The 22,422-nt window shown below is 54.4% G+C and overlaps 7 protein-coding genes across 7 annotated transcripts; 4 read left to right on the forward strand and 3 right to left on the reverse strand.

Moving 5' to 3' along the window:
- Nucleotides 1-20: 20 nt before the first annotated feature.
- On the reverse strand, nt 21-1,940 carry UMAG_00581 (uncharacterized protein; the record flags this gene model as incomplete). The annotated part of the gene is made up of 1 exon (XM_011388105.1): nt 21-1,940. The coding sequence occupies one exon, from the start codon at nt 1,938-1,940 to the stop codon at nt 21-23; it is 1,920 nt and encodes a 639-aa protein (XP_011386407.1).
- Nucleotides 1,941-3,132: 1,192 nt separating this feature from the next.
- UMAG_00582 (uncharacterized protein) lies at nt 3,133-6,270 on the forward strand (the record flags this gene model as incomplete). The annotated part of the gene is made up of 1 exon (XM_011388106.1): nt 3,133-6,270. One exon carries the CDS (start codon nt 3,133-3,135, stop codon nt 6,268-6,270), a length of 3,138 nt encoding a protein of 1,045 aa, XP_011386408.1.
- Nucleotides 6,271-7,006: 736 nt separating this feature from the next.
- Nucleotides 7,007-9,061, forward strand: UMAG_00583 (uncharacterized protein; the record flags this gene model as incomplete). Its single annotated transcript, XM_011388107.1, has 1 exon — nt 7,007-9,061. The coding sequence occupies one exon, from the start codon at nt 7,007-7,009 to the stop codon at nt 9,059-9,061; it is 2,055 nt and encodes a 684-aa protein (XP_011386409.1).
- A 2,204-nt stretch (nt 9,062-11,265) lies between these two features.
- Nucleotides 11,266-12,529, forward strand: UMAG_00584 (putative casein kinase-1 hhp1; the record flags this gene model as incomplete). The annotated part of the gene is made up of 2 exons (XM_011388108.1): nt 11,266-11,601; nt 11,741-12,529. The coding sequence occupies 2 exons, from the start codon at nt 11,266-11,268 to the stop codon at nt 12,527-12,529; spliced, it is 1,125 nt and encodes a 374-aa protein (XP_011386410.1).
- A 1,191-nt stretch (nt 12,530-13,720) lies between these two features.
- UMAG_00585 (putative 26S proteasome regulatory subunit) lies at nt 13,721-15,373 on the reverse strand (the record flags this gene model as incomplete). Its single annotated transcript, XM_011388109.1, has 1 exon — nt 13,721-15,373. The coding sequence occupies one exon, from the start codon at nt 15,371-15,373 to the stop codon at nt 13,721-13,723; it is 1,653 nt and encodes a 550-aa protein (XP_011386411.1).
- A 513-nt stretch (nt 15,374-15,886) lies between these two features.
- UMAG_00586 (uncharacterized protein) lies at nt 15,887-18,058 on the forward strand (the record flags this gene model as incomplete). The annotated part of the gene is made up of 1 exon (XM_011388110.1): nt 15,887-18,058. One exon carries the CDS (start codon nt 15,887-15,889, stop codon nt 18,056-18,058), a length of 2,172 nt encoding a protein of 723 aa, XP_011386412.1.
- A 378-nt stretch (nt 18,059-18,436) lies between these two features.
- Nucleotides 18,437-19,888, reverse strand: UMAG_12146 (uncharacterized protein; the record flags this gene model as incomplete). Its single annotated transcript, XM_011388537.1, has 1 exon — nt 18,437-19,888. One exon carries the CDS (start codon nt 19,886-19,888, stop codon nt 18,437-18,439), a length of 1,452 nt encoding a protein of 483 aa, XP_011386839.1.
- Nucleotides 19,889-22,422: the final 2,534 nt, after the last annotated feature.

Below are 22,422 nucleotides of genomic sequence, written 5' to 3' on the forward strand. Positions count from 1 at the left end.
TCATCAGAGATCATCATTGTTCAGGCCTTCTCGTGCGGATAGTGGTTGTGCTGGTATGCCGTGCCTGAGGCGCTACCCGCTACACTGTCATAGCCAGGCGGACCGGCGCTGCTCTGGTAGTCATCGTACTGGTTCCCTTCCACGTTGGGGTATCCTTGCCCTGGGACCATGGTAGACGAAGACGGTTCGCCACGATGATCAGGGTACTGACTCATGTTGCCTACGGATGGATAGGAAGAGTGGTACTGTTGATGCTGCTGCTGTTGTGTCTGATGGTCGTATGCGGACGAGGCGTAGTGGTTGTAACCAGATTCGTGTGTTGTCTCGAGTGGTTGTTGCGAGGAGCTGGGTGTGACAGATGCCAGACCAAAGCCGTCGTCGATGGTGCCTTGACGTCGATCGGCAGGCGCGGAACTACCGTCATAGACGATCTCGTGCGGCTCAGCAACGCCATGTTGTGGGATGGGCGGCAGAGTCCGCGACCCCATCACACGCGAGCCTCCAGAAGTAGCTGCCGGATCGTTGTAGCGCTGCACAAAGCCAGACCCGGATGGACCAAATGTAGCCCCCGAGTACTCGGCGGCATGGCCATAATCGCTCGTGGGCTGACGACGGAAGTTGCTACCGCTCGATGCAATCATATTACCGTATTCGTCGTACTGCGGCTGCTGCTGAGTTTGAGACGAGTACTGGCTGTGCTGTGGGAAATCGGGCATAGGCGGAGGCGATGAAACTTGAGGGTACGGTCGTGGTGCAGGCGTGAGCGAATCCTCGCGGAACGGTTGAGGCCCGACGCCAGGGAGGTAGGTTGCGTCGCTGTGACTCGTCGACATGCCGCCGCCGCCGGCAGCAGCAGAATGGGCGCTGTTCTGTCTCTGGGCGCTCAAGTTGTGTGCTCCGTAGCCAGCGGAATTGTTGAGCATGGGCGGCGAGTTGGAAAAATCTTCGGTGCGACTTGCTTGTGCCTGTCTTCTACCATAACCTTGACCGACGCCGTTGATGACCGAGCCGCCAGTTATGGCAGCGGCGCAAGTGCTACCTGTGCGGGCGAAATCGCCGTTGGTTGAGTAGGCAAGACCGGGTTGGCTATGGCTGGCTCCTTCCGCGTAGACACCATTGTCATAGTCATTCTTGAGCGGCACCTCGTGTTCGGTCTCATACTCGGCAAACTTGGGCAGATCTTGGCGTCTTGTGTTTCGGTCGAGCGTGGCCTGTCTGTGTTTTCTGTCAGCCTCTGCATCAAGGGCATCCATACGCATCTGTGAGCTGTAATTGTCTCGCACTGGCGCATTGGGGCGCGCGCCGTAGGCATTGTCGAGATGCGAGTCCTTGACGCGGTTGCGCCTTCTTCGACTGCAGATGCCGCAGCTGAAAGCACAGCCTGCGAGGAACATAAGAATCCATGCTGCCAGCGTCATCCAGATGGCCATGCCGAGCGAAGCAGAGGCACCATTGATCGAATCAATGCGCTTCTTGGCGATGATGAAAAGCGCGAGGTCGAGGCCAAAGGCAACGAGGGCGATGAAGGCACCGATGCCCGTGACGAAGCTGCCAAAGCAGTTGGTGGAGAATTCGCGACAGTGCGAGATGAGACCCAAAAGCACAGAGACGACGGCAAAGGCGAGGGCGATTGGGTGGAGGATAAGAGTATAGGTGAGGCCCTTGATAACAGCCGAGGTGTATCTGCTGCCGACAACCTGGATTCCGAGAAGCTGGTTGGGATCGAATGAATAGCCAAGCGTAGGATCGTTGCAGGTGTTACCGAGACAGTAGCCTAGTGTGCCAAGGCGGGCAACCTGGCCGCTTTGGGGGCCATTGCCACCGATGGTTGCCTCGAGAAAGTAGATAGACTTGATGATGGGGGTTGAGATGGTAACCAGGCCGAGCAGAACGGCGGCCGCCAGAGTAAGAAGCGTACCTGGCGTGGCCGGGCGAATCATGATGGCGACGGTGACGGCAACGCCAAAGCCGGGTGCTATAAGCGGGGTACGGAGAGCTACGGACCGTGACTAGTTGTCAGACATGCAGGAGCGAGATGTTGAAGCTGCGCGATAGGGTGTCTGTGCGGGTTGGATTGTTGCTTCACGGTACCTTTATACTGAAGATGCAGTGCGGAAAAAAGCGGGTTTTGCTGCCTGCGATGGCATGCAAGCTTGGGATGATGGCTGAGAAGATACTTATGCCGTCAGCTTTTCATAAGATAGAAGCAACGTGGAGGAAGCCAAGCCGACAAAGTGGTAAAGTAGCATGCGGGGACGAGAATGTGGTCTTGGCGAGGTTGCCGAGAAATTCGCCAGACAACCGTGAATCGTGAATCGTGAATGCTAATCACGAATGCTAATGCTACTCTGTAAGTTAATGAATGCGAATAGGGGTCAAGTGGCCAAAAAGCTCATGAATTCCTCCTGATTGCAGTGCAGTCATGAGTCGTGAGTGATGCACTTTTTAGCACCGCCTCGTGCCTCGCAAGAAATCACAGAAGCACGAAACACGAACCGTGAATCGTAAATCGTGAATGATCATGTTCAACATCTCGCATCCTGAGTGCTCTAACATCGTTTGACAGAAGGCGTGGGGACACGTGACACAGAAAATGTCACGAATAGTCACGAGTTAGTTAACGGTTGTGACTTGAGCTCCACTTGGTGCTTTAACCTAGCACAAAGCGTGAAGGTGAAGGTGGCTCGAGCGAACTGGGCTCCACGCACAGCCTCTCGATTTGTGTGGAATTCGTGATAAACTTACAGCCTGGCCTCACCCAGGTAACTCACGACTGCAGCTCCGCCGGTGCTGTGTGTAGCTATGTGCCTGTCTCGATTTAAAATCAAGACTAATCGTGAATTATTGGCCGGCTCAGAATCGTGAATCGCACCGAGCAGCACCGATCTGAATCCCAAGCGAATCAGCTGCGATGGCGCTGTGGCAGCAGCTACGTGCATCTTGTCTGCCGTCACAAATACTGCCTGCCTTTCCGTGCCTGTGCGGCTCAGTGACTTCGACCCTTGATTTGCTTGCTAGCGTCTCTCCACACCGCAGCTTGCCTCACATACTTCTAGTTTGGTCCATCGCCCATCGTCTTTCCCAATCGAGACACCGCAACGTCTACCCCACATCGCTGCTCGAGTAGCAAAGATGGCGCGTTTCGATGATCACCTCCCCACGCGGCCTGTCGACCGCGACAAGGCCGAATCTGAGCTCTCCATTCATATCAAAAAGGCTACCAGCAATGACGAATCCGCCCCAAAGCAGAAGCACGTCCGCAAGTGCATTGTTTACACCTGGGACTACCGCACGTCTCAGTCCATCTGGACTGGCCTCCGCGTCCAGCCTATCCTGAGTGATGAAGTTCAGACTTTCAAGGCGCTCATTCTCGTTCACAAGGTGCTTCAAGAAGGCCACCAGGTCGTCCTCAAAGAGGCTCAGGCACAGATCGGATGGTTCGAGACCTGCGCCCGTACCATCGGCGCTGACAGCATGCGTGGTTATGGCTCGCTCATCCGCGCCTACGTCAACTTTATCCTCGCCAAGCTTCGCTTCCACCGTCATCACAAGGAGTTCAATGGTCTTTTCGAATACGAAGAATACATTTCACTCAAAAACATCGATAACCCCGACGAGGGCTACGAGACCATCATGGACCTCATGAACCTCCAGGACCAGATTGAGCAATTCCAGAAGCTCGTCTTTGCTCATTTCCGCGGCTCGGCTAACAACGAGTGTCGCATCTCTGCACTTGTCCCTCTCGTCAAGGAGAGCTACGGTATCTACAAGTTTCTCACCTCCATGCTTCGCGCTATGCATCGACGCACTGACGCCAGCGATGCGCTGCAGCCATTGCGAGAGCGCTACGACTCGCAGCATCACCGCCTCCGCAAGTTTTACTACGAATGCGCCAACCTCAAGTACCTCACCTCGCTCATCAACGTTCCCAAGCTCAATCATGAACCCCCCAATCTATTCGAGCTTCCCGAAGAAGGACCTTACCTCCCACCTCGTCAGACCCCCAAGGCACCCACCCCAGAACCTGGTCCGTCCCAGGCCGAGATCGATGAACAAGCTCGTCTGCTCAAACAGTACGAGGATAAGCAGACTGCGCTCAAAGCACAGGAAGAGGCAGAAAGGCAAAGACAATCGGACCTTGCAGCCAAGCAGCAGCGCGACTTTGAAGAGCAGCAACGTCTACAGGCCGAGCAACAGCGACTTGCACAGGAGCAACTAATGCGTGCCCAGATGGACCAGATGCAGGGCGGTCGACTCGCCGAACTCGAGCGCGAGATCCTTGCCATGCGTGGACAGTACGAGCGCGACCAGCTCATGCTTGAGCAGTACGACCGACGTGTCAAGGCGCTCGAGACTGAGCTCGCCAACATTGGCCAAAACTTTGGCGCACAGATGCAAGGCAAGGACGAGATCATCAAGCAGCTCCAGGACCAGGTCACGCTCTGGCGCAACAAGTACGAGGCTCTTGCCAAGCTCTACTCACAGCTCCGATCCGAGCACCTCGAGATGCTCGGCAAGTACAAGCAGATGCAGATCAAGGCTGGCAGTGCTCAAGAGGCCGTCGACAAGATGGAACGCATGGAGCGCGACGTAAAGGCCAAAAATCTCGAGCTTGCCGACATGATCCGCGAACGCGATCGTGCCCGCTTCGATCTTGACAGGATCAAGGCGAGCCAGAAGGAAGAGTTCGACCGTCTCAAGCGCGACCTCATGTTTGCCAACGAACGTGCCGAAGATGCCACTCGCGCCAAGAGCTCCGAGCTTTCCGGCATGATGTCAACCCTCAATCGCCAGATCGCTGAGCTTGAAGACGCCTTGCGCGAGAAGCGTATGGAGGCGGATGCACGCGACGCCGAGCTGGCTCGTATCCGAGATGAGAAGGATGCCGAACTCGCCATCATGCAGGAGGGCATGGATGCCACCATCAAGCAGCTGTCTGACATGCAGCTCAACCAGGGCGAAAACGACCAGGCTGTCAATGCTCAGATCGACACACTCATCCTGGATAACACCAAAAAGCTCAATGCCATCATCGACTCCATCCTGCAGGCGTGCGTCGACAAGATCGACGATGCGCTTTACGAGCTCGAGTCACCTTCAGGTACCGGCAACACCACGGCTACGCCCGAGTACGTACTGTCGATGATTGAAAAAGGTACCACTTCCACCAACGAGTTCGCCACCGTCTTCTCATTGTACCTGTCAGGCGAGGTTGGCGGCGAGCACGTCGAGGTCATCAAGCGTGCCAATCAGTTGGCGCAGACCATCAGCGACACGCTCACCAGCACAAAGGGAATCACCCGTCTGGCACAGAGCGACGACGCTGCCGACAAGCTCCTCAACACGGGTCGCGAAACCGGCAATGTGCTTTTGCGCTTCTTCAGCAACCTACAGTCGTACCGTCTGGCCGGTGTCGCGCCTGCTCAGCGTCGCGATGTTGTGGCGCGTCAGAACATGGAGGCACGCTCTGCGTTTGCTAACCTCAACAGCGTGGTCGAGACCATGGTCAAGGCGGGCAACACGATGCTTGCCAATGCCAATGGCGATATTGGTGACATTGTGGAACGCGAGATGATGAACGCTGCCTCTGCAATCGATGCTGCCACCGCCAAGTTACAGGCTCTTTTGTCGAGGCCGAGGGATCACAACAAGTACTCTGCAGTCGATCTGCAAGTGCACGATGCAATTCTGGAGGCATCGCTAGCCATCACGCGTGCCATTGCCGGTTTGATCAAGGCTGCTACCGAATCGCAACAGGAGATCGTCTCCAAGGGCCGTGGATCGTCGACCAACCAGCAGTTTTACAAGAAGAACAACCGCTGGACCGAGGGTCTCATTTCGGCCGCTCGTGCTGTTGCATTCGCTACTACGATGCTGATCGAAGCTGCCGATGGTGTCATTATGGGTACACACTCGCTCGAGCAGCTTATTGTCGCATCCAACGAAGTCTCGGCCGCTACTGCCCAAGTGGTGGCCGCTTCGCGTGTCAAGGCTGAATTCATGTCGAAAACTCAAGACAGACTCGAGCGAGCAGCTAAGGCAGTCACCGATGCATGCAGAGCACTCGTTAAGCAAGTCAAGACCATCACGGACAAGCAGAGCAACGGCGCGACTGACTTTGACTACTCGACCATGGCGGTTCACGAGTTCAAGGTCAAGGAGATGGAGCAACAGGTTGAGGTGTTGAAATTGGAGAAGGAGCTGACTCAGGCGAGGAGGGTTCTGGGTGCTATGCGTCGTGCTGGCTATCATGCTACCGAAGAGGATTAGGTGGTTTGGTCGTCCAGGCTGTGGTCCTTTCCTCATGTAGTCTTTTCTTATAATGTCATCACGATGCTTTGACCCCGGTGCGGCTATGTGCTTGGTGCTGTCTGGTTGCTTTGGTACATTGAAGAGTCTCTGTTTGCTGAAAAGGCTGCCCTGATGTTCGTTACTACAATGTGGAATGCGTACAGAGTGGCTTTTCGATTTAAAATCTCAATCGTGAATCCTAGCGTAGTCACGAGTTGGGAACGGGTCTGTAACACAAGGGCTGGTAACCGTACAGATTCAGTTTCGAGATCTCAGATGATGGCTGGATGTGTTTATCTTTGATAGGTTGACTGCTCGCGGCAGAACAGCAAGCCCAGGCCTTCTTGCTTGACGAGCTACTTTGGAATAGGCTTGGCGAAATGGCGCTGGCTTCTCGAGGCTGTCAAAAGCATCGGCAAAGAGCCGCCTTTATTTGGCTGGCAGGACCCTGACAGCGCTCAGCGCTGGCTTCTCGAGGCTGTCAAAAGCATCGGCAAAGAGCCGCCTTTATTTGGCTGGCAGGACCCTGACAGCGCTCAGCGCTGGCTTGTGCCCCGCACATTTTCAGCCATCTTATGTCCGTGGCAATTACTCTCACTGTGCAGCTTGGTTGAGCCTCTTGTCCATGCTTCTTACGTTTCGTATATAAGTTGATCGAGTCTCGCAAGATCTGATCATATCTCACGACCGCATTTGATAGCGCCAAGACCTCATTATGGCGGCTTCACATCAGTGGCACGCCGGTGAGCTCTTCATCCAATCCCAACTGGGCCACAGTGAAGCGGTTGCTGGGGCGCATGCGGTCTTCCAGCCCAGGCTCACGGCTCAGCACCAGCAATTTCACACAGCGCTCAACATCCTCAGCGTCTGTACGCTCGACGGGCGCGGTCGACCGTGGGGCTCGTTTCTTTCAGCTAGCGATGGCTCGCACGGCTTTATCAAATCGCCTTCGTTTAATTCGCTCATTGCAGCTGGAATGAAGCTGCACGAAGGACACCCCGTCGAAACCGCGCTGAAGGAAGGTGCGAAATTCGGTATGACTCGACTCGTGCGCGGAGATGATACAGAGTACCAAGGACCTGGACTTAGACTGATTGCCGGTGTGGGTATCATGTTCGAAAATCGAAGGAGAAACAAGTTTTCAGGCTTCATCAACGAGCGCAATGTCGGCAGTCAGGACCAACGGACCATTCAAGTCGAAGTGATGGAGAGCTTGGGCAATTGTCCGAAGTACATCAACACTAGGAATCTTGTTCCCAATCCGAACCATGATCCAGTGACGCTACACAAGTCGTTGGATCTAGCTCCCGGAGAGAGTCTTCCCAAAGAAACGCTTGAGCACATCGCTCAGGCCGACACCATCTTTCTGGCGACAAGATATACCAGCCCGGTACAGACTATCTTCCAGTCACGTCTCGGTATCAACATCCGTGGAGGCAAGCCAGGCTTCCTTCGAATCACTACCGAGGCCACCACCGATGGTATCGGTGGAACGGTGCGACGGCAGGTAGCCTACCTACCCGACTACTCTGGCAATCGCTTCATGAGCTCGCTCGGCAACATTCACAGCGATAAGGTGGCAGGCATCACGGTACCTCTGATGAAGCAAGGTCTACCGATCGATGTGGTCTATCTCACGGGAGAAGCGCGGGTTCTCTTGGGCAAGGAGTCGAACATTATCTTCCCGGGTGTAAACACGTGCGTTCGGATCGAGCTGACGGGCTACATATATGTTCGCGACGCTGTACCGCTGATGCCGGTTTTGTTTAACCCAGCTGAATACGTCGAAGATTTTCAGAGTGGTGCAGAGGACGGCATCGGCTGGAGTCCCTACAATCCGCCCGTGCGACGTCTCCGCTCCGAACTCTCTACGCAGTCAGCCGCCGATGCAGTCCAGGAAGCGCGGTCGCATGAGGCAAAGATCATCGCGTTCGAACAGCACACTGTCGACCTTGCTAGCATCACGTTCCGACTCTCACCCCCGGTCAAGTACATCGCAGGACAGCACGTGATTTTGGACTGCGGATCGCTTTTGGATTCTGACGTGAAAGAATACAAACACATGTCGGTCAAGTACGGAGGTGAGCAGGAGCTCAATGATGGTGGTATTCGCACATGGACGATCAGCTCTGCGCCCAACCATACCGGTAAGGCTGAGGATACGATTGTGATTACGATGCGAAGGGTGGGGAAAGGGCTGATCACGCCGAAGTTGTTCGAGGTAGCAAAGACGACATTGACAGAGCAGCCGGCTTCCGTGGTCTTGCCGGTGCTAGGTGTAGGGGGAGAGTTTGTGCTGTCGAAAGCTGCTGGTGACGGTGTCAAGATGCTATGGATTGCTTCGGGCGTAGGCATCACACCTTTCCTGTCATTCCTGCGCTTCTTGGCGAGCTCGAGACATAGAAAACTTGATGTCACACTGGTGCTTGCTGTACGCAGAGCAGAGGCTCTTGTCATGCTCGACCTGGTTCGCAGGGCGATCACCTCGAGGCATGCCGAAACCATCGGGAAGCTATGCGTGCACGTTTTCTCGGCAGGGCTGCATGATAATGCCCTCTCGATCTCTCAACTAGATGGCACAGCATTTGATCTCACCATCACATTCCATGACGCCCGTCTCAGCCCGGACCTCTTGCTCTCGCTGAGTGGTAGGGAAAGAGCGGAAGTTTGGGTGTGCGGGCCACCTCAACTCGAAACGTCCGTCGTGCACACGTTGGAGTCCGCCGGGTGGCCGACCAACAAGCTTCATCGCGAGTCTTTTGCATTCTAGTCCCGTCCTTGCATGTTTAGGAATGGATATGTTTTATCAAGATGTGCAAAACATGTCCATATTGTCGAGATGTGGTGGGTTCAGCTGGTTTTCCGAATCGTGAATCCAGGGTCCTTGGAGCGTGATGCGTTCTTTGAGCTTTCTTAAGTTACAGAGTCGTGAGTGACTATCATGTGCACTGTGTAAAATCACACGCAAAGCTGCCGCCAATTTGTTTGAGGCTGACAAGTCACAATTTCCGCAGATGCAGGGACTGCAGGCGAAGAACCTGACCTACAGGTCGAGACTAGCGTGCCAAGGCGTTGTACTTGAGACTCGAACTTAATTGTATCTTTTTGCAGCAGAGGTCTACCCTACAAGCTTAGAGTTTGAAGGCGCACACGTTGGTCGCAAGGTGAGGTGAGTGTATTGCATGGTGGTCTTGCAAGAGCGCAGAACGCTTAGCGAAGACAAAGGGCGTCAAGACCAACCGCTCGTTGTCTCACTAGCCCGACACCTGTCAGCAAGACCGAGGAAAACAGCTTCGATCGACCACTCGTCTATCAACAGCCACCCATCCTGACCAACACTAGATCTGCACGACAAGCTGTATCTAGCTCGCTGGCGCCTCAAGAGAAACTGTGTCGCCGCAATTTTATTACATAGCGTCGTCCCAAAGACGCCGAGAGTCACGCGAGTCGACATCGACAACAGATGACAACGATGATGATCAGCCAGCCACCTTGAATCAGCAGCAATATCACAGAATGTCAGCCCTCGGCTAAGCAAGAGCGGAACAACTCGGTTTTCTTCTATAGTTAGGCGGAATGAGCTCCGTCTGTTTCGCGCTTGCGATCCTTAGATCCAGGCAAATCTCACAGCGCACTTACCTGCACACGCAGCTGTAACCACGGATGGACATAACTTAGCCTTCACGCTTGGAGCACGGGAAACGAAGAAGTTCTCAATGGCCTGGCGCCCACAGATCCAACTACCCGATCAAATAATGTCGACATCCTGAACGGTAATTTCAGCAAGGGCCTTCACATTCCCGATTGAAGCCAGGCGTTCACGGTTGGAGAATCACGAATTCAAATCTCTACAGAGATTGAATTGAGGCGAGATGAGTGACCTCAGGTTTGTATTCACATTAGCTTTTTTTGACTGCTGGCTAAATTCCCCCTTTTCGGATTTTTGTGCCTTTTTCAGAAGAGGGCCCAGACAGCGTCGGTATGAGGGTAAGTGTGAGACTGCTGCTTCTACCCGTAATCATTAAACAAGTTACTAGGTCAGGCGGCTCGAGTCGGGCTGGAGAGTCACGAGTGGGTCGATTTGACTTGGCTGCAGGCACGTTTGCAATTGTGAATGGTGGGTTCTATGAGTTATGCTGCGTTTCGTCCGATTTTGATTATTTTTAACTTACTCACCATTTTGAGTGGACAAACATGACTGAGAATCACGAATTGCGCCTGCGCCGCCTGCCAACCAATCGTGATTTCGTCAGATGCATGTTAGCGAATTGGCCTGCCAAGCAGGCACAGCCCAAAGGCAACTTCAGCTAAACGCCGTCCCGCCAGCTAGTCAGCCTAGCCCTTACCCAGCTTGGATCTCGATCGGATTTTGATTCGAAAACTGACACGACACAGCGTTCGTGATTGAGTTGGAGAGATTGAGGCTGCGCTCTGCTCTGCTGTCGATTCAAACCATCCTTTTCACCTTTCACTCCTACCTCACCTCACACTTTACCCATCTCCATCTCGATCCGCGCGCTTCACCGTCGTTGCTTCCCTCTTCATCATCACAAACGCGGTCCCGTGGCTCAGTCAACCGAAGCTACTTTTTCAGCCCATTATTTTTCGCCTTTCGGCATCCTGCGTTCACCTCTTTGCAGGTGCTGTCCCTCTTCGTGGCTTGCGCCCATCAGCATCGTTCAGCGCATACGCTTGCTTCACTCATTCAAATTTGTATCGCTTCGGAACAAACGCTGCTGCTTTCGCACCATTATCTCCAACCAACTCCAACATCTCTTTGTTTGCACTTTGAGCTTTGCCGACGCCAGCGCTGTTCGTCACTTTCACCATCAACACTGCCCAGCATCATTGCATCTTTGCAGTCCAGCATTGTTCCACTCAATTTGTCACAGCACCGCCTGCCTGACAACGACTTCATAGCCTGAGTCTCTGTGCAACACCACCGCCGCTTCAGCACCCAGCTTCGCAGCAATCATGGATCTTCGTGTCGGAGGAAAGTACCGCATCGGTAAGAAGATCGGCTCTGGCTCCTTCGGTGACATCTACCTCGGCATCAACATCATCTCGGGCGAAGAGGTCGCCATTAAGCTCGAGTCCATCAAGGCCAAGCATCCCCAGCTTGAGTATGAGGCTAAGGTCTACAAGACCCTCGCCGGCGGTGTCGGTGTTCCCTTTGTCCGATGGTATGGACAAGAGTGCGACTACAACGCCATGGTCATTGACCTTCTCGGCCCTTCGCTTGAGGACCTCTTCAATTTTTGCAACCGCAAGTTCTCGCTGAAGACTGTCTTGCTCCTTGCCGACCAGATGGTATGTATATCCTGCTTTCTCAACTTGACCATTGCTGCTGGAGAGTGAGCTCGTACGGCCGCTCTCCTACCTACACAGCCTGTAAGCGCAGACCATCTGACCGTTTCTTCTGCCTACATCCTGATCGTCACCTATACAGATCTCCCGAATCGAGTACATCCACTCGCGCAACTTCATTCACCGCGACATTAAGCCCGACAATTTCCTCATGGGTATCGGCAAACGCGGTAACCAGGTCAATGTCATCGACTTTGGTCTCGCCAAAAAGTACCGTGACCCCAAGACGCACCTGCACATTCCTTACAGAGAGAACAAAAACTTGACCGGTACCGCTCGATACACCTCGATCAACACCCACCTCGGTGTTGAGCAGTCTCGACGAGATGACCTCGAAAGTTTGGGCTACGTCCTTATGTACTTCCTCCGCGGCTCGCTCCCGTGGCAAGGTCTCAAGGCTGCCACCAAGAAGCAGAAGTACGACCGCATCATGGAGAAGAAGATGACCACCCCCACCGAGCTCCTCTGCCGAGGCTTCCCCTCCGAGATGGCCATCTACCTCAACTGCTGCCGATCGCTCCGCTTTGATGACAAGCCCGATTACTCGTACCTTCGCAAGCTCTTCCGCGACCTCTTTGTGCGCGAAGGCTTCCAGTACGACTACGTCTTTGACTGGTCCATCCAGCAGCGCAGCGAGGACGCCAAGGCCGACCCCGTCGTCAAGCAGCAGCAGGCTCAGCAGCAGGCCGCCCAGCTACCTCGCCGCAAGGTTCTCCCTCAGGAGGGTGACGAGGCTGTCGCCAACGGCATGGACACCACGCGCACTGCCTATGGCACCGCTCGCCCTGCCGACAAGGCTTACCTCACTTCGCAGAACATGCCCAGCTCCTCTCGACCTCCGAAGCGCGAGGACCAGACCGGCTACTACTGATCTGATGCACGGCGTTTCGGTGTGACCACCTTTGCATCAGCTTTTCATCGTCGGTGTTGAAACGTTACGTGAAGATCGGCGCGGCTGCAGCGGGCTTAGAGCTATCAGTACATGCCAGCTCGCTCTTCTCCCTTCAGACTCACCAACTCACGGACCCTTTCCTCAACCCGGTCTCTAATGAACCTCCTCTTCCAACAGCTTTTCTTGGCATCTCACGGATCTTCTGGCGCTTCTCTTTTCGGTATAGACGGTCGAGCGACCGCTCTGGTTATGATCATGATTTTTTCTCTCGACTGATGTGTGGGGCGACTCACACATGCAGACACAGACCATTTTCCTCGCGGATATGCGAGAGGGCTTCGTTGGAAATCAAAGGACAGGTGTCCAAAGCATGATCAATCAAGAAAACCAGGCAGCAACGAGGCTGGAAACTGCGTCTCATCCTCCCCTAGCAGCAGCTCATATACGGCTACCAACCTCTTTGTCAAGGTTCGACGTCTCATCACCACTCTTCCCGCGCATCAGATCCAGCCAAGATCGTTTTCTTTTTTTTTCTCTCTTTTTTCGCCATTCACAAGCAATGCTCGTCTCACTCTTCCTCAAATGCACGCCTCACTCGACACACAAAACGTCTGGTGCAGTCCCTGCACATGTTTCGCAATCAGCTGGTACGAGCCACGCCGCAGTCGGCTCGGTCCTCGTTGCATGTCTTGAACGCCTGCTCGGGGCACACCGCCCGAAAGTGTCGATCCTGCCAACTGTCTACTGTCTTTACTTGTCATGCATTTCCCTTAACCGTCCTTCTATCTCACCGCCACTCACCGCAACAAACCCCACCGCTGTTCTCTTTCGCCTTTCCCCCCCTAAACGTCCCAATCTCGAATGTTCGTGATGTTTGTCCAGTTTGTCACGTTTTCTCACTCGATACGTATCAATCGTACCCCCCTCATCTTTCTCTCTGATAGCCTTGTGCGTGAAAGCCTGTTAGGAGGAAAGATCTATTAGTGACAGGGTCGGAGATGAAGAAGTTCGAGATGGCGGGACGTGGTTGTGAAGAGTGAAGTGCCGCAAGATGCTGGTGCGCCTGAGTGGCGGCTGGCCGTGAGTTTATACACAGACAAGTGCGATGGAGTTGGACAAAAAGGAATGAAATCTGTGATTGCGGGAGAGATTCAGGAGACAGTGTGGGGACTATGCGCCTCTGATACCGGCTCTGTGAATGGCCCATTCCTTCTCTACGAGGTGGGTGACCTTTTCTACGGTGTTCATGAGCTTGTTCATATCTGCAGACCAGTGGTTGAGGACGTCGGCGTTGGACTTGGTCTTCTGGAAAGTGACGAGACCAGCGGGACGGTCCATCTTGGCAAAGATGGTTCGCGTCGAGACGAGGTCGGCGAGAGAAGACTCGGATTGGTCCGGTGAAAGGTCGAGCAGTTGCGAGAGACGTACAAGCGTAATGCGCGTGTAGTAGGATGAGATGACACGGATGTTGTGTTCGACAACGCGTTTGTGCAGTTGTTCCCAGCGATGCGCACCGTCGCGGACAGGGCTGGTGGACGCGGAAGCAGTAGCAGCGGTGGAGGCAGCAGAAAATACCGCGGACCTCTTCAATAGCGGGCCGTAGAGCTCCTCGATCCCCGGCCAGCGCATCAGCTCCGGCGTGGTGAAACACTTCAACAGATTGCGGTGCTCCGGCGTCTCCTCCAACCCGCCATCCGCTTCGACGCGTGCCATCAAATCGCTCTGCTCGTTATCGTACTTGGCCAAAGCCAAGAACACCACCACATTGCGCATCACTTGCTTTCTCCTCTCCGCATCCTCCTTGACCTCTTTGGTATCGTAGATCTCGCGGTAGTACTTGCAGATATCCAAAAACTTGTCCTCGCGCAACGCGTACTGAATCATCAGATCGTAATACCTCAGCTTCAAATCCGCGTGTTTCGCCGACTCGAAAAACTTGGTGTTGATCTTCTTGCTTACGATCGCCATCTTGGCGAGGTCATTGCGTTCATAGTTAAGCCGCATCTGTTCGAGGATGAATTCGACTTTTTCGCGACGGTCCATGCTGCCGAACGTTTCGACTGCGAGGTCTTGGAGCGCATCGGCGGCTTCGTGCACTTTGCCCTCGGCGTCGAGCATCTTGGAGAGCAACAGCGTCACACGCGCGCGTTCGACCTCGACAAAGATCTTGCCCTCGGTAACCGTGCGCAGCAGCTGCACGAGCTTTCGACGGATCTTGTCGTCGACGCCTGCATCGCCGATTCGTTTGCCTGCATCCATGAGTTCGAGAACCTTGGCGTTCTGCTTGCCCACCTTTTCGCGTTCTCGTTGCTCTTGATCCTCCTGACGTTTGCGAGCATCCTGTGCCTCTTTGGACTCCTTCTTGCCTTCGTCCTTCTCCTTCTTGACAGCCTTGGCTTTTTCCTTCTCTGCCTTTTCAGCAGCGAGATCCTTCATCTCTTCATCCTTTGCCTCTTGCTCCCTACGTCGCTCTTCTTCCGGGTCAACCGCCGCGTACAAAAAGCACATGACCAGCTGCACCATTCTCGTCGTGGCCATTTTGAGCTGTCCATGCTTCTTGCTCAGACTCGTCACCGTGTCGCTGAGTAGATCCCAGTTGGTCTGCGTCACCGACGGAGTGTTTCGTACCAGCAGGATAGCGAGCAGCAGAAGACGCGTAGTCGAGTTCAGATCCGCCGCATTTCGAGACTTCTTCTCGAGCGCAAACACTTTTTCCAGTGCAGCGGCCAGTTGCGATGACGAAGCGAGCGATTGTGCTTCCGGGATCAGGCTATCGACTTCAGAGGTGAAGTCGGCTTCCTGCTTCTTTTCTGGAGCCGACATGGTGTCGTCTGCTTGTCAGAGTAAGGTTAAGCGGTGTAGTGGGTTGTGCACGTGCCTGCGTATGCGATAATGAGGACAAATGCGTTCCGAGTGATGAGTGCGTCGTGATGATGGCGAGGATGAGGTGCGAGTTTAATGACAAGACAGTGTTGGTTGAGCAAGCGGCTTGTGCGGTGCGGAATGCCAAAGTGGAGCAGACGAGGCGGCGTGGCCTTCGATCACAGTCTATTCACCATTCCCTGCGGACCACCACTCTCGCCACGCGCAACTTGCAATTACGGATCATCGACACACTAGCGCGACTGTCGGTCTAACATCCTTTTTCTTAGTCAGCAAGCGTCAGCAGGCCACCCACGACGCGTGACGCGTAAATTGTCTTTGGACAAGGCGTGTTGCACTACTTCCAGCTCCACTTTCGACATCTACATCATCTTAATCCCATCATCGCAGTGCCAATCACTCAGAGCTGGAATCGCGCAACATCCACCTTTGTCAGGGGTATAGCTGGTGAAGATGGAACAACTTCTGCGTCGAGAGCTCAAAACATGGCAGAAGGCGTTCAAAGCACAACACGGTCGTGATCCCACCAAACGTGACATCCTGGCCGACGCGGCTATCGCGGGAACATACGATACATGGCAGGCTGTAGGAGGTGATGCAAAGGCAAAGTGCAAGCCAGTGTCGTCGGGACGCTCGAGTACAGCTTCGAGCTCGAAGCAGAGGCTGACAGAGGGGGACAGGCAAGATGTGTTCAAGACGCCTTCAAAGCGACGATCATCTGTCAGGGCTGATGCAGTGAACGGGACGTCGTCGAGAACGCCTTTGAGAACACCGACAAAGTCATCGGCGATAGCAGCAGCGACCACACCTGGGAAGAGTCGAAACCCCTTCGCTTCGCCTTCTAAGGGCACGCCGCCAGATACGGTCAGTCCGGCAAGATCGCTGATTGAGGTCGAAATCACCCCAACCAGACGGTCACCGCTGCTCGATACACTGTCGCGCCGCAGCCAATTCACTCCTACCAAGTCTCCATGCCACCGCCAGCAATTCATCGCTTCGTCTCCGTCCAAACTACGCACGACACTAGAGGCGTCGGTCGTGCTGCGACGTACCCCGACCAAGACGGCTCGAACGCGGGCAGACAATGATGATGCAGCATTGAACGCTGCTCTGGTCGCCTACACACCGCGAACCAAAGCGAGGAAGCGGCTGCGTGGCGAAGATGTGCCGCCCACACCTGTTGCTGCGAGACGAGTCGTGTCCGGCAGCAGCGTGGGTGCGACAAGAACCGATCCGAGGCGCATCCAGAGACGCTTGGGCGTGTTCGGGTTTGGGAGCAACCGCAAAGTGCAGGAAAACAGGAGCGTTACGATGCCCAGCTCTGCTTCAGTTTTCAGTCGTGCACGCAGCATCGTACCAGGTAATGACCAAGACGTCGACTTGCGAAATGAATCGCCCAGCAGAGTGGTGCGCTCACTTGGTCGAGCTTCGTCTTCCGCGAAGGGGTTTCGACCGCTCTTTGCTTCGCCTTCTGGAAACCATGCGCCGCAGAATGTGCTGGATATCGCACCTCGTGCCGCCGCAGCCGTCGGGAAACGGAACGTGGATCAGCAGCTGGAGGATGACGCAGACGCGATTATGGACGACGATAGTGCGTCACCGGTGGGAGGACTTTTCGCTGCACAAGTTGCACAACGTCGACGTGCACGCGATTCCGCTTCACCTTGCAAACCAATGATGGGTGCAGCCTTGATCAAGAAGCATAAGGTTCGTGCGGCGATACAGCTGCCCTCGTCGAGCGATATGGATGACGACGAGGAAGATTTGCCGCCAAACGCAACGTACGCCTCTTCGAGTCCTACTCCGTACCACCGTGGCGTTGATGCATCGTCGTCGCCGCATACCGAGGTGACTGTGCCCAGCAGCACAATTCGAGCCTCCACAGATCGCTCGTATCTGTCGAAGCAAAAAGCTGTGGAGACGCCGATCAGCGGTCCGTCGCGCATGCTCATCGCAGCAAGCGCAACACCGCCTGCCGATGTGGTTGGTGAAGCGGAGCAGTGGAGGAAAGTGCAGCAAGTCGAGCTATCCGATGAAGACGAGCCTGCATCACAAAACGGTATCAAGTCCGCCGTGAAGAAAGTCATCTCAATCACACCCTACCAGCGCTACGGAACGCTGCGCACCGCTTCGTCGCGCTTCACTGCAGATGCGGAATTCGACCAAGATGAATCGATCTACACACTTCCCACGTCCACAACAAAGGGTGAGATGTATGCAGTTGACCAAATCCACGACAGCAGTGACTCGGATAGCACTGATGCACATACATCCTTGGCCGGACTCAAACTATCGCCCGTCCGCCACGCACCGAGCACCCGAGCCAATCGAGCCCAACGCCACCACCTGCTCAACAGCATCTTCGACCCAACTGCCAAACGGAAGCTCAAAACAACTTTCAACCCGGAAGCCCGCTTCGGCCCCCTTGAACCCTCAGCCTCCACACCCGCGTTCGACAGCGACGACGACCTCGACCACCAACACGACCACCACTCGCATACAAACCCAAATCCACCCATTGCATCTACTCTGGACGACGACAATGACGACGACGATTGGCAGCAAGAAGTCGATCAAGACTTTACCTTCCTCGACTTAGAGATCGAGCTTCAGGATGTTGCCTGATTTCTCCCACCATCTCACAACGTCACGCAACACATTTTTTTGCATCCACATCCGTTCACACATGACAAACATCGAGAGTGAAGCTTGAAATCATTTTGTGAGCATTGGTGACATTACGAGAGGCCAGGGGTATTGAGCGTGCAAAAAGGACAAGCAAAAATGGTACAGATGAACGAGACGAAGAAAAAGTTCCCCGGATCTCGACAGGATCGACAGAATGAGCCAAGACTGAGCAGCTAAAACAGAGGGACAAGGCAGATGCTGGTGCAGGAACAAAACGTTCAATGGTAAGAAACAGAGGGTGCAAGCAGAGACAAAGACAGAAACACAAGACAAGACAAGAACCAAGATCAGACAGTCAACAGAGGGGATCGCGATTTATCGCGACCAGTGCACCACAACGGAATACTCGCTCGGGTCATTCGCTGGCACAAATGGGAGAGTGCTGCGATCTGAATCAACACCAAGTCTGTATGGTCGGTAACCAGGCGATACGGATGACGACATGGATGACGACACTGTCGACGATCGTCGGAAGCAGGTGGACGGAGAGGTGGTCCAACGCATGCGATCTGCATTGACATTTAGACCTGCAGCCGAGGGAGCCTCGTGTTTATGCTCGAACCAAGCGCCTGTCAGAGTGCGCGAGGGCAGAGCCAAGAGGTCGGAGCCGATCGCAGCAGGTAGCTGTAGCGACAATTCAGCCAGAGACGGCAACGGACCCACGTCGGATGGCAGCAGCAGAGGGCTGGGCCCATCTGCATCGCCCTTGGAAGAGGCGCTCGATATAGGCGATGTAGGGCGTGAGGAGTCTGGCGAGAGCAAGTCTCGAAAGCCCGGGTGATCAGTGCACGCTGAGTGGATGGGTGAAGCAACGGGAGAGAGCGGAGGAGAGCGCATTGCTTCGCCATCCTGGCTATGCGCAGCTGCTGGTGACGCCATGAGCGCCGCCGACTCTGGCGCCGGTCCGAGCTGATCGTCGGCCTCGTCATCTTCGTCTTCGTCCAGATCGCTATCGTCGTCATCGATGAGAGCCGGTAGCTCCTCGGAGGATCCTCCGGCAAAGCTGCTGATAGCAGGGTACGGGCAGACGTTCGGATATCCGGCACAGTAGCTGGCTGCCGAGGCTGGACAAGAAGTGGCTTCCGCGAACCCAGAGTCGTCGCACTGACGAGGTTCAGAGAAAGCGCTGGAGCAGGAGTCGACTGACGCCAGGGCGGGGCTGCCAGACACCACATCTCGATCGACGGAAGCAAGGGCCATGTTTGGACTCGACAACGGCACAGATCGCCGCGAGTGCAGCTGTGTGAACACATGTTCCGAAGGGAGGCCCGATTCGAGCTCAATATAGTCTTCCTCCTCTTCGGTCATACTGGGAGCGGTCGCGTCTTGCATCGAGGCCTCGAGCACGGTGCTTGTGGAGTTGGAGGTCTCTGAGCCGCTAAGTTCCAACAAGAGGTCTTCGAAGAACTGAGCTTCCTCGTCTAAGGCAGGCGAGCCGATTTGCGGAGTGGAGGTGAATGAGGCAGTTGCGCTGTGAGCCTGCGCCTCTTCTGAAAGCTGGCGTCTCTCACGCTCCAAGCTGGAGAGCATTGCATTGCGCAGCAACACGTTCCTGCGAAGTCCCTCTCCAGCCGACTCGTCGAGGCGGGAGCGGCGTCCCATGGTAGCGCTAGAGGTCAAGAGAGAAGTTTGAACGCACCCTGGAAGAATCTCGTCGACAAAATCGTCAAAATGGTCGAAAGCGCGAGGCTCGGATGCTTTGAAGACGGTCTTGAGGCTGCCAGGAGTACCTAGCGCAGGCGGCGAAGTGCTTCCGTGTGGAGTCATGTTACTCATGCTAATGGCGGAGGCTGCACGTCGTATTGATGGGGAGGAAGGTGGTGATATGTCGTCGCTCACTGCGGCTGTGTGAAAGAAGCGAGGCAGGGAGACCATGATGGAGTGAGTCGGGTCGTACGAGGAGAATAATGTGGCTGAGTTGTTCGGGGACAATGACGATGTTGAGGAGGGCAGACGGAGCTGCTGCCGGTTATCCGGAAAAACTAGTGAGCAGACACCAGATCAAGGTGTTGTATTCCAGTGTGTTCAAAAGATGGTCTTGTGGGTACGGAGCGGGTTAAGGCACGAGGCCGTATGCGGGCGGCGATTAGACTCCCGAACGGTTGAGAAGGTGGCCGACATCCATGATGGGGAAGCGGATCGTGTCGATGCAGAGACAGCTAGAGAGCTGTGCCGGTGTCAAGATTTGGTGGGGAAGTTGGCGATGTGACAGCTGCAGGAAAGGCATCTGAGATGAAACGAGCAGCAGAGAAGCGTGCCTGCTTTAAGCAAGCATGGTGAGCGAGCTTACGTAGAGGTGGAGGAGGGGTGGCCTGGTGAACGTTGTGGATGTTTGATCAAGGTGGTGGACGGGTATAAGCCAACGGAGATGACTTTGTGGTTAATTATGGTCTTGAACAGCGAGAGAAGGGACTAGTCAGTAGGGATGAAGAGAGATGAGTCGACCAAGGGTAGAGGCCGAGGTTGAGGCTAAGGCTGGGGCTGAGTCAAGATAAGTGGCCAAAAGATCAGAGTCAGGGTCCAGTTGTGATTCGTGATTCATGTGCATAGGGTGCGCTGCAAAGTAGCTCGGCAGCACATCGCAGTCACGAGTCACAGTCACAGTCACACCATTATCACATCACACGCCGTCACCTTTGAGGAGAAAAAAACACGCGCATCGGCTGGGAGTCGCGATAAGTTAGGTTAAAGTACGCAGCTGAATGAAATTGCGGTGGGGCGTGCTGGCGCACACTTACGCACGCCTTCCAAGACCCGAGTCAGAGACGTGCGTGAGTCGTGAGTGATGCTGCGTCGAATCGTGAATCTACAGTTACGCCTAATATGACTCGGCCATTTCATCAGAGTCATCAAAGGTGCCGGTCCTCTGTCGCTTCTCTGAATCATAAGCCGGTTAAGAAGCAACGCAAGGACACAATGACCGCCAAGGTCGTTGTCAACCCTTTGCATAAGCAGAGAATCGGACTGAGCAACCCTAATTTCGATCCACAAACACGGTGACTCAGACCAACCTTGACCACTCGTGACTCCTGGACGAATCGTGAATGTTGTCATTTTAGCAGCCTGATAGCGATCCAAGTCTGTCGGCAGTCGATGGCGCCAGCAAGGCAGCGGTGACGTGAATGAATCTGAAAGGTCATTCGTGAGTGGTATCGCGCGTCGGTGGCTTGATAGCGTTAACCGGTTCAATCCCGCACCTCTCCGAACGGGATGCCCTCTATCATTTGTGACGGATTTTTCAAAGGGACAATCGTGAATGGCGCCATCCCGCACATCGGACTGATCAAGCGCAAATACACCCTACTTGCAAATCGTACGCCTCGTCCGCTCAGTCCACATTCACGAATTGAGAACGTAAAGTTAACTTACTTATTAAGCTTCAGCCCCTCAACCCCGCAATCACGAATCGTGAATCGTGAATCTGACCAGTCCGTAGCGCTCGATTGCCTCATTTTTTAGTTAAGTTGCACCGCAGTCAGTATCACACACCTTCGCAAGATCTGCACTCGCACGCTGTCAGAATCGTGGGAGCCTCGCTTGCTCCGCTGATGAAATCACGAATCCACTTGGATCATAGCCTCGCTTGAGTATCAATATGCAGAACAGACAAGCAACACTCGTGATTGTGCCGCAGCCCAACGCTAGCAGAATGCGAGCTTGAGCGCCTCTTGCACGCCTTCGATATCCCCTGCATAGCTCAGCGATTCACAGATGCCTCTGCCTGAGCTTAAGCGAAACAAGCTTCCCTCTACCATATTTTGCGCGATGCTGGATCGTCTCTGTAACCACCGTTCATGTTGGTGGTTTCCTCGCCGGACAGCAGCTGTATCTTCAATCCTAGGTTACTCCCGATTTCTCTCACATCGAAAATACACTCACCATCCAGAGTCCATCCCAATCGTGAATCGTGAATGGTGCGAAATCACCTCATTTTATTGAATAAATATTACATGCAGCAAAAAGAGGTACACAATTTTACTCGAATCGTGAATTTGCTTGCTGACTCATAACACGGAACGTGAACGTAACTTTCGAACACGCATAGACGGTCTCACAGACCGTGATGTTGAAACACGGGACGGTGCGCCTGGCAAGCCTCGAGCGAGTCCGTCGCAAAAAAAAATCATTTCGCCCATGAAGGAAAAGGACTCAAAAAGCGAATCACGAACCAGCAACGAGTGAGCGCACTCACGACTGCTTGTCATCTTCCGCATACACGGTCTGGGCTTGCTGCACAAGAGAGCGAAAGCGCTTCCTTCATTAAACAAGCGCTGGGGCACCTTGGCTAGCGGAGCAGAACC

The sequence above is a fragment of the Mycosarcoma maydis genome, chromosome 1 (assembly GCF_000328475.2).
Source record: "Mycosarcoma maydis chromosome 1, whole genome shotgun sequence".
NCBI lineage: Eukaryota > Fungi > Basidiomycota > Ustilaginomycetes > Ustilaginales > Mycosarcoma > Mycosarcoma maydis.